The sequence below is a fragment of the Cotesia glomerata genome, unplaced genomic scaffold (genome assembly GCF_020080835.1).
Source record: "Cotesia glomerata isolate CgM1 unplaced genomic scaffold, MPM_Cglom_v2.3 scaffold_28, whole genome shotgun sequence".
NCBI classification, from domain to species: Eukaryota; Metazoa; Arthropoda; class Insecta; order Hymenoptera; family Braconidae; genus Cotesia; species Cotesia glomerata.
The window spans coordinates 1-13,896 of NW_025403329.1; the positions used below are offsets into that span (position 1 = coordinate 1).

The 13,896-nt window shown below is 31.3% G+C and overlaps 1 protein-coding gene and 1 long non-coding RNA gene across 2 annotated transcripts; both read left to right on the forward strand.

Annotated features, from left to right (window-relative positions):
- The first annotated feature begins 2,691 nt into the window (after positions 1 to 2,691).
- Positions 2,692 to 3,030, forward strand: LOC123274278. The gene is made up of 2 exons (XR_006511483.1): positions 2,692 to 2,815; positions 2,894 to 3,030. It is a non-coding gene; the product is annotated as an uncharacterized LOC123274278 (long non-coding RNA).
- A 7,473-nt stretch (positions 3,031 to 10,503) lies between these two features.
- On the forward strand, positions 10,504 to 13,270 carry LOC123274271. Its single transcript, XM_044741837.1, has 6 exons — positions 10,504 to 10,765; positions 10,915 to 11,136; positions 11,347 to 11,568; positions 11,867 to 12,448; positions 12,570 to 12,838; positions 12,935 to 13,270. Exons 1-6 carry the CDS (start codon positions 10,504 to 10,506, stop codon positions 13,268 to 13,270), a joined length of 1,893 nt encoding a protein of 630 aa, XP_044597772.1.
- Positions 13,271 to 13,896: the final 626 nt, after the last annotated feature.

Consider the following 13,896-nt stretch of genomic DNA (forward strand, 5'->3'; position numbering starts at 1 on the left):
ATTTGTTCTTGTTGACCTTGGTTCTGTTGATACTGTCTTTGTTGTGGTTGTTGCTGCCGCTGGTTCTGAGGTAGTCGTTGTCTTTGTTGCCAAGATTGTTGTTGATACTGCGGGCTCATTGATCCATCTCTTCGGTTGTCTACTGGTTGTTGCTGCCATTGATTTCTTCTGTTCTGATAATTGTTGCCTCTTCCTTGTCCCCTGTAGTTACCTTGATATCCTTGACCCCTGTAGTTACCTTGATATCCTTGACCGGCTTGATTATTATTGACATAGTAATTGTTACCATACGACCTCCTGTTATCGAAATTACTGGCATTATCGTGGTTGTTGTTCTTGCACAGTTGTCCGGTTCCTCGAAGGTTGTGTGCTCCTCGCCGTACTTGCTGCCGTCTCTCATTTTGATCTGGACAATTACGTATAAAATGTCCTGGCTCTCCGCATCCATAACATTTTGGGCCACCTTGGTCAATATTAGCTGCATCGTTCGTAACGGTGAATACTAGTGGTTCCTCTCCGACTGATTCCCTGTTGGATTTCTTCGTTGACTCCTCGGCCTGCAATTCTTCCCCGTATGTTGCCAACCTGATTCTAGCGTGGTCTCTCTCTCTGCGGCGAACTCTGTCTTCTCTTAATTTATTCATTGCCTCCGTTTTTTCACTCTGGATCTCGGCTTCCAATGCCACTTTCAATGCATCTGTAAGGTTCCTAGGTTTCTGGGTGGAAACTGCAAATGATAGCTGCGGTGTGAGACCTACAATAAATGTTTCCAGGGCCGCTGCATTTAAATCATTATTTCGATATTGTTTTTGGTCCGCTGTAAGTGTACTCCTGTCGATTTTGTTAGCTGCCTGACTTCTCATACTTTCTAAACGTGCCCCGAATCTTGCTACGCTCTCATTCTCCTCCTGCAATAATTTTGTTAGTCGACTTAATATTGCGAAGAAGTCTTCGGTACGCCCAAAATTTTGTCGTAGTTTTTCTATGACTGCGTCGATTGTCCGAGCTGTCTTCATGACTGTCCTCATGCTGCCTACTGCAACGCCTGAAAGTCTAGACGCTAATTCAAAAATGAAGGTTTCTTCATCCCCATCCTTTAGCCTAGGGGTACAGTATTCAATGGCGTCGATAAATGGTTCGACATCACCTTCTCCTGAAAATACTGGGATGTGTCTCGTGAGTGATATGATGCGCTTCAACCGGGCTTCTTCTGTCTCCACCATGGTCGTCACTGGTTCTCCTGATAATTCTTCTTCTGATTCGTCGTCTAGGACACCGTTCGTCGAACCGTTCTCTAATGTCCGTTCGTTTATTAGTGCGTCAAATGAAAGGTCGTCAAGAGCAATGTCGGAATTTTCAGAACTAGGGGTGGAGTTGTGTGATTCGTTATCGCGCCACCCGTCGAACCACGCCTGCCGATCCTCGTCACCGGCTTCTTTTATATGATCAATTTTTTGCGACTTACCTCAGTGCCAAGATGCTCAATTGAATTGTAATCTGCATTTACTGTTTCCCTGTGCCCTCTAAAATGATTGGTCGGCCTTCCTATTTCCTCGAGCCCTGCTGATGACACGTTCTTTGTTGCTGGCTGTTAATTTATCCTCTGCGTGGCTTGTGTTCCTCTCCCTTGTAGTAGCTGCTTCTATTTCTTTATTTCTTTCTTTTCTGGAGACACTTGTTTGACCTCTCTCTCTCTTTTTCACTTTATTTTCTTGTTTCACTGAATTTCTTATTTCTTCGGGGACACTTGTTTTATTTTCTTTTCTTATTCCAGTTACCTTATTTCTTAATTGCACTTTACTTCAATTCTTCCTATTTCAATTAATTTCCTATTTCAATAACTTTCCTTATTATCTCACTTTCCTATGTAAATTATTCTTCTTTTTCTTGATTCCTTTTCTCTATTTCACTTATTTTCCTTATTTCAATTCACTTTTCCTATTTTCAATAATTCTTCTTTTTTCTGGATTACTTTTTCTATTTCACTTATTTTTCCTGTTTCAATTCACTTTTCCTATTTTCAATAATTCTTCTTTTTTCTGGTTTACTCTTTCTTTTTCTTTTTTTTTTCCTGTTTCAATTCACTTTTCCTCATTTTCAATAATTCTTCTTTTTCTGGATTACTTTTTCTATTTCACTTATTTTTCTTGTTTCAATTCACTTTTCCTATTTTCAATTATTCTTCTTTTTTCTGGATTACTTTTTTCATTTCACTTATTTTTCTTGTTTTAATTCACTTTTCCTATTTTCAATAATTCTTCTTTTTTTCAATTCACTTTTCAATTTCAATTATCTTCTTTATTTCCATTCACTTTTTCATTTTCAATTATCTTCTTTTTTTCAATTCACTTTTTCATTTTCAATTATCTTCTTTTTTCAATTCACTTTTTTATTTTCAATTATCTTCTTTTTTCCAAATTCCACTTTTCCTATTATCTCTTTATTTCAATTCACTCTTTCTATTTTCAGAACGATTATCTTCTTTTTCAATTCACTTTTCAAATTTCTTTCTTCAATAATTTCTTACTTTTATACTCCGGGTATTGTCCTTAGAGTTCTCAGTTTTCCGATTTCTGGGCACTCACCCACTAAATTTTCCACACAATTCACTTCACTCAATTTTGTGTGAATTATTAATAGCATGGGATTGGTCGGGATGGACCAGGTTCACTTGACTCATGCATTGAAGTCGCGGCAGCGGTGTAATTGTCGATCACGAATGGAAAATCCGAGTGCATATCAGGATCTACCAAGGTAAACCAGAATTGGTTAAAGGCATGAAAGGTCTCTGTCGACTGCGAATACAATTCAACTGGTAGTATTATAATACAATTTGAAATGTTTTAGTGTTAGTAAAAATATAAATATTTTAATTCGAATTAATTGTTCGCAGAAGGATGTGTCCTTAGCTGTCAGTCGATGAGTCAAATTAATTCTATCACTGGCGAACCAATATTGAGCGAGGACGATCTGAACAATATGGGATTTTATACCCCAAAGCGCAAATCAGATGACGATTTGCCTAATCCCGCGAAAAATTTTCACCATTCAGACTAACAAAGGAAACTCTCTCCGGTGTCCCCCTCCGATTTTGATGAAACTGAGATATGTTATTCCCCGTCGAAATCTAAGAGACACGTATTTTTTTTATCTGCGGAAAAACATTTCTAGGGGGTGAAACTACCCCTCAAATGTTAGCCTCCAAAGGGGTGTTTTTCAAGTTTCGCATACTTGCAGTTTAAATAATCGAATGGGACCAATTGCATAATTTTCAGGGTGGAAAATCATGAAAAATGCTTTTGGTTTTATAATAAAACAATGGATAGAACAAAAGTTATGAGGGTTGAAAATCACAAAACTTTTATAAAAAAAAAACTATTCGATGGATTTCAACGAAACCAACGGCAATCGGAAGAGGAAAAAAAAGTAGAGAATACGTCTTTCGGGGTTTTTCCGAAAAATTAAGTTTAGGGGGTGAACATCCCTTAAGCATATCTACAGTGACCACCAAGAAAATATCGTTTTTTATATTAATTTTGATATGAATTCATCAATAATAATTTTTCCGTACATTTCTAGCATTTAGAAAATAATGATAATATTATATCTTAATATTTAACTTACTTGTTTACTTCGCATCCCAAACTTTATTTTGTGTATCGGGACATCAAATATTACAAATGTCATTTAATGTGAATCTGCTTTGGAAAAAAAAAAAAAAGAAAATGCTTATAATGATTTATTATAATCATAATAATCATTCATCGTTATCTCATACAAAAAAAGAGATAATTATATTTTTAGTATATATGAGTCAGTAATGTGAAAAACAACATAGTATAAATAAATGTATCATTTCGAGATTAGTTTAGTTACTGCGATGTACTTCATCTTTTATAATTCAATATTATAATCGTGTTTTTTTTTTTTTTAATAAGTGAATAATTTAAAATTGTACGAAAATCTTTATTTTAGTATACAGAGCAAAATGAAAGTCAATCCTATAAATGTTATAAGACTACTCTTAACAAAATTTCAAGTCATGAACATTCCAGAATCGCCAGTAAATGACGAAGAAATACAAATCAAAGAAAGTTTTGAAAATATTTTACTCAATGCTATGAACGAATACTCCGGAGTCGAAATGGTCGAAGAAAGTTCTTTGCATTTCCAAGAACCGTATAAAGATTGGACGATGGAAGTCGTGGAAGATAAAGAGTGGGCAAATGCACTAGTTGATCAAGAAACACCTATCGACGAATGCACTAAGGATGTTGAAGATTTATCTTATGAATATAAATTGAAAGCCGTCGAGTACTGGCGTAGTGGCAAAAAGAAATTTAAGTTTAGACAGTGTTAGACAAAAATTTAGAAAGGTACAATCTGTGCGACAGTTACGAAGATGGGCTCATACTTTAAATCAGGGAGGGACTTATAAGGAAAAATTAGCAAGAATTTGTGAATATACATTACAAAATTTCAAAGCAGCTATAGATGCAGGTTTAATCGTACATGATTGTGACATAAAGATAGGCCTTACAAGCTCAAAAAGAAATTGGTGCGGAAGATTTCCGTTTTAAAGCATCAACAAAGTGGATCGCGTCATTCAAAAGAGCACATCGCATCGTACCAAGAAAAATAAATAAGTTTATCACGTCCAAACCCATTGAAGATAGTAAATCCTTAAAACAGCAAGCTGAGGAATTCGTCGATAATGTCAAACAAAAAATTAAAATTTATGAATTAGCAAACGTATATAATTCAGATCAAAGTGGTTTTCAGTTGGAAATGCATTCCGGTCGAACTTTAGCTGTTGAAGGAGAGAAGCAAGTAGAATGTCTTGTACAATCTGTTACTTCTACTACTCATAGTTACACAGTTCAACCAACTGTATCCGCTGATGGAAAGCTTTTATCCCCACTTTTTTTGGTTCTAAAAGAACCAAGTGGTAAATTTGGACCAATAGTTGAAACAACACTTTTAGACCTCATAATGTATACATAGAAGCATCAAAATCAGGAAAACTTACATCAGGTACGAATTATTCTTTATTTTTTTTTCTGGTTTGCGCATAAGTTATTGTTGATACAAATAGTTCATATTTTTTAATTTTCTGATCATTTCAAAATTTGGTTGGAGAGGGTGTTTTTTCCAAATGTGGGCCCAAAATCTTTATTACTAATTGACTCATGGACTGGGCATTGTCCTCAAGTTGTACAAAGCGTTAAACCAACAAATAAAGATACTGAAGTAATGATCTTACCAAAAGGTACAACTGGGAAAATTCAACCACTTGATGTTTTTGGATTCCGAGTATGGAAAAATTTTGTTCGATATTTTTCGGATCGTACAGTTTTGATGAATTTGGACATAAACTTGCATTTACGAAATAACATTATAAAATTACAATCACTTACACATATCCAATTGTCATCTCCTCGGTACATAAATTTATTCAAGTACTCGTGGTACAAAAGTGGCTACACAGAAGTAAAACCAGATGAGTTCGAAAATCCTGTGGATTTTGCATTTCACGGATCATGCAATTCTCATTGTGAGGTTCCTGGTTGTCAAAATATAGCAATTATCCGCTGTTCATGGTGCAAAATGTCGTTGTGTTTTCAACATTTTTCATAAACATCATGATTGCAAAACATATATTGAATAGATCTGCATATGACAAAATGATGAATTTAAGTATTAAATTTCATAAACATCAGAAATATTAAATATTTTTGTAAAAATCATTTATAAATTATTTTTAAATTTAATTTGATTATAGTAAAGCATATATTGTAAGCATTATTTTCTTTTTTCTTATTTTCCAAAACAGATTCACATTACATGACATTTATAATATTTGATGTCCCGATACACAAAATAAAGTTTGGGATGAGAAGTAAACAAGTAAGTAAAATATTAAGATATAATATTATTATTATTTTCTAAATGCTAGAAATGTACGAACAAATTATTATTGATGAATTCATATCGAAATTAATATAAAAAACGATATTTTCTTGGTGGTCAATGTAGATATGCTTAAGGGATGTTCACCCCTTAAACTTAATTTTTCGGAAAAACCCCGAAAGACGTATTCTCTACTTTTTTCCCTCTTCCGATTGCCGTTGGTTTCGTTGAAATCCATCGAATAGTTTTTATAAAAGTTTTGTGATTTTCAACCCTCATAACTTTTGTTCTATCCATTGTTTTATTATAAAACCAAAAGCATTTTTCATGATTTTCCACCCTGAAAATTATGCAATTGGTCCTATTCGATTATTTAAACTGCAAGTATGCGAAACTTGAAAAACACCCCTTTGGAGGCTAAACTTTGAGGGTAGTTTCACCCCCTAGAAATGTTTTTCCGCAGATAAAAAAAATACGTGTCTCTTAGATTTCGACGGAGAATAACATATCTCAGTTTCATCAAAATCGAAGAGGGACACCGGAGAGAGTTTCCTTGTAAGTGGTGGTATGTAATATAAATAATCATACGTTAATTAAGATTATGACTTGAGCTCAAGACTGCCTATTGTGATATGTAGAATAGGGATTACTTATGATAAGGATAAATTATTTAACCAGTCTTTTTACAAAAATTTTTAATTAAAACGTAAGAATCGAAATCGTAGTCATTAGATTAAAATAGTAAATACGATTGTTTATTATATCTATAAACCAAGAGTCGAGATAAGAGATAATTCTTACTTCTGAACAAAGACTTGAGTTGCTAAAGATATTGTCTATTTTTCAAGTTAATAGTCATTACTAATTTATCGCACGGTTTTTGGTTAAATTCAAAGATTTAAAAATAATTATTTTTTTAAAAAGTCAAGATTTAAGAATAGTTATAAGTTTAAACTGAAAATGTTGTGTAACGATATTAGAATATAAGAGCAAAATTTCTCTCCCTATTGTTCTTTTATGATTTAATTCTTTTGTTCCACGTTATGATTTATTTTTCAAAATAATATGTAAGTTTCTAATAAAAATCTCAATATGTAATTTGTTGTGTTCATGTATTGTGAAAAAATAAAATTTATAATTATGACGTACTATTTTATAATTATTTTTTTTTAATTTTAAATTCCTGTTTATTCTTATTTTTTTTATCCTCTGTTATAAATTTTAGCTATGAGGTACTATGTATGGATAAGATAACATTTTTTACGTGAGTTTTATCTAAATGACTTTTTCGTGTATTTATAGGTTAAACATTTACAAGGATTTTTCGTCATAGTACTAATATTATTTTTGATGGGGAAATTCGATTTTTGGACAGTTAACTATCAACATTAATCAAATTAATCAATTATTTTCTGAAAGTTCGTTCCAATATAATTTATCAAACATCTCCATAATTTAATTTAATGATTTAAATTATTTTCATTGTATTTTCACAGTTTAAATTTTCCGGTTAAAAATGGCGCTAACAACTGTGCTGCCCTGCAAACACTTTAGTATTTTTTAGAGATACAGCCTTCATATCACGTGTTCATGAGTATCGTGTGATCATTTTCTGTTCGTAATTTTTATGGGAATAGTATAAATATATTGTGTTATAATAATCTATACTATTATCAACTCTTCTAACCGTACTTGACAGAAAAAAAATTCAATTGCTGTTATTTTACGTCATCACTTCGTAAATAAATATTTATTGATTGACTTAAGTTCTGTCTAATTTGATTTCATCAAAATATTTGAATGTGCATTCGTGTATATTGTTGCTCCATTTAATCTATTTAATTTATAATTAATGGATCAGTAGATTTGCATAAATATCTACAATTAAAATATAGCAGAAATTTTTCATTTCTGCTGACTTTAATATCGGTAAGTTTTAATTTAAATAAATAAGTAATAACAGTTCATTATTTAATGTATAAGGAGTATATTGGCAATCTTAAGCTTCACGTCGTGTTTTTAAATTGAAGTATTATTAATTAATGAGTATCAAAATTCTTAAATAACCTCGAAATTTCAGTATGAATGTTAATTAACGATGATTCCGAATTAATTTGTTTAGAGGCGCAATCTAAGTAATTGAATGCTTGAGAATTAAATTGTTATAGAATTACATTTAATATTTACCATACAAGATGATAATTATGTTCATCAATGTTAATTAAATTTTTCTATTTTCAGATCCAGTTCAATAGAGGATAAGTTTTAGAAGCAAGTCAATGTCTAACAACGATTGACTGTGAATTAAATTATTGTAATTTAAAAAGATTTAATTTTATTTTTAAATTTCGTCGAAATTGGATGACAGCATTAACTTGAATATTGTAAATAAAAGACTTTTATGTACAAAGGACAAAATTATTGCTAATATAAGATATATCAATTTGATTGGACTATGAAATAATATTTTAGTTAAAGGACGTATATGAGAAGAGGACAAAATTAATGTGAATATAAGACATGAATTTGATTGAACTATGAAATTATATGATAAATAAAGGACGTATATAAGCAAAGGACAAAATTAATGTTGATATAAAAAGTATATATGAGGAAAGGACAATACGACATATATATAAAGTAAAGGACAAAATTAATATTAATATAAGATATATATGAATTTAATTGTACTATAAAATTATATAAGTTGTATAGAAATTTAATGTGAGTTAAATAATTATAGTGGAAAAAATTTTTAAATTTATAGTAACAAGAAAATTTTATTAATTATACCTTTACTTAAATTTTCAACATATCTAAAAATTGTGAGCTTTAAACGGCAAATCTATAGATAACGAAATATTGAATAAATGATTCATATACCGTAATCTTAATTATAGATATATTGTTATTTAACTATAATACTACTTACAATATCTTATGCTTAACTTATTAATTAAGGATTTGCAATAAATTATAAAACTTTTATCTATTGAAATAAAATATTAATTTTATTTGCTATATATTGTATATGAATATCATAACCATATTCCCATAATCAATATCTTATACTAATAATCATATATGTAAATTGTGCTCATTTAATAAAAAATTCTTTTAATTTGCATCTAATTATTTTATAATCATTTTCTATCATTACATTAGATATATATGAGTATATACTGCTAAAATTTTATTATTACAATGGGTAGGAGAAAAATCATAAGATCCTTGGAAGAAGAACAGGAAATAAAGAGAGTTCGCCGTGAAAAATATAATGAAAATCAACGTCATCGCAGACTAATTACAAAAATGACAAATTAAATTGTCAACAAATATCTATTACAGATCAACCTTCTACTAGCGATACAAGTTTAAGCGATATAAATTCGATTCCATGCAATACAACATTTACAATGGAAGACGTACCGTCATCATCATATAATAATTTTGAAAATGACAGTTCTGAAAATATTTTTCTTGATCATGATGATAATCTTTATGATGAATCAATATCAAGTGACAATTCGATAAGGAACAATACAGTTACTTCGAATATTGCACTGTGTGACATAAATAGGAGTAATACAATTCAAAATAATCAGATGTATAATCATAATAGTTTATCAGATCATAACTATCCTATTTTTCAACCACCAGTGTGGAATGCAGTCCATACTCAATTAATTCTAGAAAATTACATAGGTGAAATGAATATTCGATGCACACACTGTGGTGCAAAACATTTTCAAAATGAAAAAGTTGCGAATAAAGGGAATTCTTTCAATTACTGTTTTCATCATGGTGATGTAAAATTGGATCCATAGCCTGATTTCCCAATAGTTTTAAAATCTCTATTTGAGAGACTCATGAAAAATCTAAAAATTTTTTGAACGTATTCGAAATTTTAACAGTTCTTTTTCTTTTGCATCATTCAACGCCAATCTTGTTGATCTTAGTGTTCAAAGAAGAGGTCCATATTGTTTCAAAATACAAGGACAAATTTATTATTAGATGAATACATCACTCTATCCATCTTCTAATGAATCACCGAGTTATGGGCAACTTTTTATTGTAGATTCCGCGGAAGCCGTAGATTTTCTAGCTGAGCAAAATGCACAATGTTATCGAGAAATTTTAGTAATTATTGAAGAAATATTACGTAAAAATAATAAATTTGTTATGTCTTATCAAATGATGAAAGATATATTGGATGAAGAATCAGTCACTGATGCAAGTGGTAATATTGTTGAACCGGATTTAAATTTAGTATTTACAATAAAACCTGGTATGGACGTTCGACGTTACAATTATCAAAGAGCAAATGAGGTTGCTGCAGTTTTTTCAACGACAGCTGATGTTGGAATACCGGAATCTTATGTTACTGTTCGAAATAAAAATACAAAAGACTTTTCAAAGGGTTACGTCAATGGATCCGAATTCTGAGCCATGGGTTTACCCACTATTTTTCCCTCATGGTAATCAAGGATGGCATAGAGATATTTACCAAGTTAATAGAACTAAAAATAGAGTAACACGACCAGATTATTTTATGTATAGATTAGCTATTAGAGATGAATTTAATGTTTTATCATGGGTCGACGTTTAACGCAACAGTGGATTGTTGATAGTTATGTAAAGATTGAAAAAGATAGATTAAAATACGATCAAGATCATCAGTCAAAACTACGTGCAGAATCATATCAAGGATTATTAGATCACCTTCAGTCGCAATTAAACAATGATGCAAGTAGAAGAATCGGTAAAGTGATTATCTTATCGTCGACTTTTACTAGTTCACCTAGAAATATGTTACAGCATTATCAAAATGCGATGGCGATTGTTAGAAAGTTTCGTAAGCCGGATTTATTTATTACAATGACATGTAATCCTAAATGGCGCGAAATCTCAGAAAACTTACTTTCAGGTCAAACAGATTCTGATAGACATAATTTAGTAGCACGTGTATTTTGCATTAAAAAGATATTTTAATTAAAATGATAGTTAAAGACAATCTATTTGGAAAAGTAGTTGCTTATAATTGGGTGATTGAATTTCAAAAACGAGGACTACCACATTTACATATGTTAATTACTTTAGATAATATCTCTAAGATGTCGACTCCCAAACGCGTGAATAAATTCATCTGTGCAGAAATACCTGATAAAAATGAAAATCCTACATTGCATAATATTGTTACCACCAATATGCTACATGGCCCGTGCGGTGATTAGTGTTTAGTCAACGACAAAAGCTCAAAAGATTTCCTAAAGCTTTTTCAAAGCGAAACTTTATTGGATGCTAATAGTTATCCTTCTTACCGTCGTCGTGATAATGGAATTACATTTACGAGAAATCAATCACTTTTCGATAACCAACATGTTGTACCTTATAATGCTACTTTGTTGTTAACTTTTAATTGTCATATTAACGTAGAAGTAGTATCGACTGTAAGTGCAGTTAAGCATTTATACAAATATGTATATAAAGGGCACGATAAAGCAGGAATAACAATAAACGGACAATTACAAACACGATTAATGTCATCAGTGCCAGAATCAAATGGCCAATCGTCTAAACAGTCGGAATCATACTCCATTATAAATCATGATGAAATAAAAAATTTTGTTGATACTCGCTATGTTGGACCTGTCGAAGGTGCATGGCGCATTTTATGTAAAATTTGCAAGATAAAAGTCATTCAGTCATTCGCTTACCTGTACATTTACCTAATGAACAAAACATAACTATAAGCGATGATTGCGATGAAAATGGTTTAATCCAAGCTTTACAAAAACGGTCAATGTTAATTGAGTATTTTTCTTTAAATGAACGTGATCCATTAGCCCGTAGATTTATATACAGCGATATTCCATATCATTATACGTTTTCTAAAAAAAAAATGGCTCTCTTGTACCTCAATAGCATCCACGACAACGATGTTTTAATGTTATAGGTCGGATGTATTCTGTTAGTCCAGCTCAATCTGAGTTATTTCACCTCAGAATATTATTATTACATTCTAAAGGAGCGAGAAATTATGAAGAACTTAGGACCGTCAATGGTGTGATTCATAATACATTTACAGAAACATGTCTAGCGGCCGAACTTATCGAAGATGATGATGAATGGAAAAGAACACTAAATGAAGCGGTTATTTGGATGATGCCTCGACAATTACGTTGTTTATTTGTACGTATACTTATTCATTGTAAGCCACTTCATCCTAATGAACTTTGGAATAAATTTAAAGAAGCTATGTCTGAAGATTTAACAAAAAGATTAGGGTCATCAGAACGGGGGCAAAAAAAAACTTATATTTTTATAAATTCAATGCTTCACAGAGAAGGTTATTCTCTTGCATCGTTTTCAAGTATGCCACAAATAAACGAAATAGAAAACATTGACGTTACAGAGCAAGATGTATTACCTGAATCAGCAAATCATTCAAATTATGACAAATTGAATATTCATCAGAAGGAAGTTGTTCACTATGTTTTATCTATAGTAGATAATTATCATAATAATGATGTACACAGTAATTGTATTTTTATTGATGGACCCGGTGGTTCAGGAAAAACATTCATTTATACAACATTATGTGAACTATTAAAAATAAAAATAAAACGTATGCACTATGGCTTACACTGGTATTGCAGCAACACTTTTACCGAGTGGAAAGACTGTTCATAAAACTTTTGGATTACCAGTTCCTTTGTTTTCTGATTCGTCTTCAAATGTAAAACCTAATTCAAAACACGGAATTTATTTAAGTAATGTTGACGTATTCATCTGGGACGAAGCGCCAATGTCACCTAGATATGCTTTAGAAATTGATAATCGTACATTGCAGGATATTATGAATAATGATATTCCTTTTGGTGGAAAAATAATGATTTTGGGTGGAGATTTTCGTCAATTACTTCAGGTACAAGTTCATGCAACGAGAAATGAAACTATTAATTTATCAATCAAATTTTCTTTTCCCTGATGGAGGCATTTTCGCATATTTTCATTACAACAGAATATGCGGGCATTGCCACAAGAAACAGAATTTGTTCAATTTTTATTAGATGTCGGGAACGGTAAAATTAACGATATTGATGATAAATTAGTACTTCCGAATCAATGTTTAGTATCGACACGTAACAATATTGTAACCGATGTATATCAAGGAATTATTAGAGGTAAACGCTATCATGAACTTACTGGGACTGCAATTCTTTCAGCCCGAAATATCGACGTAGATGCAATCAATCAAGAAGTTATTGAATTATTAGATATTTCCACTGAAAAATATATACAGCAGTTGATAGTACTGAAAATTGCGACAATGGAGCTTTTGATGACGCTACTTTAACGGAATATCTTAACACGTTAAATCCACCTAATATAGCTCCATATGAACTTCGTTTGAGACAATGCGCGATTGTCATGTTAATTAGAAATCTTTCGTTAAGTGAAGGATTATGTAATGGTACTCGACTAATGATTATACAATTAGGTACGAATGTTTTATGATGTAAAATACTAACGGGCGACAGAACCGGCGATGTAGTTTTTATAAATCGGAAAACGTTGTATTGCGAGAACGTCTATCCCTTTACCTTTAAACGACGACGATTCCCGATTAATTTAGCATTCTGTGTTACCATAAATAAAGCTGAGGGCCAAAAATTTCATAAAATTGGAATCGATCTTACAAAAGATGTTTTCAATCATGGACAATGATACGTGGCACTATCACGAGTCCGTAGTTGAGCATCTTTAGCAGTTTTTATTGATAATGCTAAGAATGATCGATTAGTAAAGAATTATGTCTACAAAGAACTATTTGTGTAGACATTACCTCCTCAATTTATTTGTTGGATAATATTCGAAAATTTTGTTAACTACCTGCAATTTTTCATATTTTGTTTTCCAATTATAATTTTTTTATGTGAGATATTCTTAAAATATTGTAAATATATACTTAAGATATTTTGT

What these genes read in the sequence shown, in the direction of transcription:
- LOC123274271 (XM_044741837.1), top strand. Translation starts at nt 10,504, where the DNA reads ATGGGTCGACGTTTAACGCAACAGTGGATTGTTGATAGTTATGTAAAG. An exon ending in GGCGATTGTTAGAAAGTTTC is followed by an intron (nt 10,766 to 10,914) that starts GTAAGCCGGATT and finishes TTAAAATGATAG; the next exon opens with TTAAAGACAATCTATTTGGA. An exon ending in TATGCTACATGGCCCGTGCG is followed by an intron (nt 11,137 to 11,346) that starts GTGATTAGTGTT and finishes ATATTAACGTAG; the next exon opens with AAGTAGTATCGACTGTAAGT.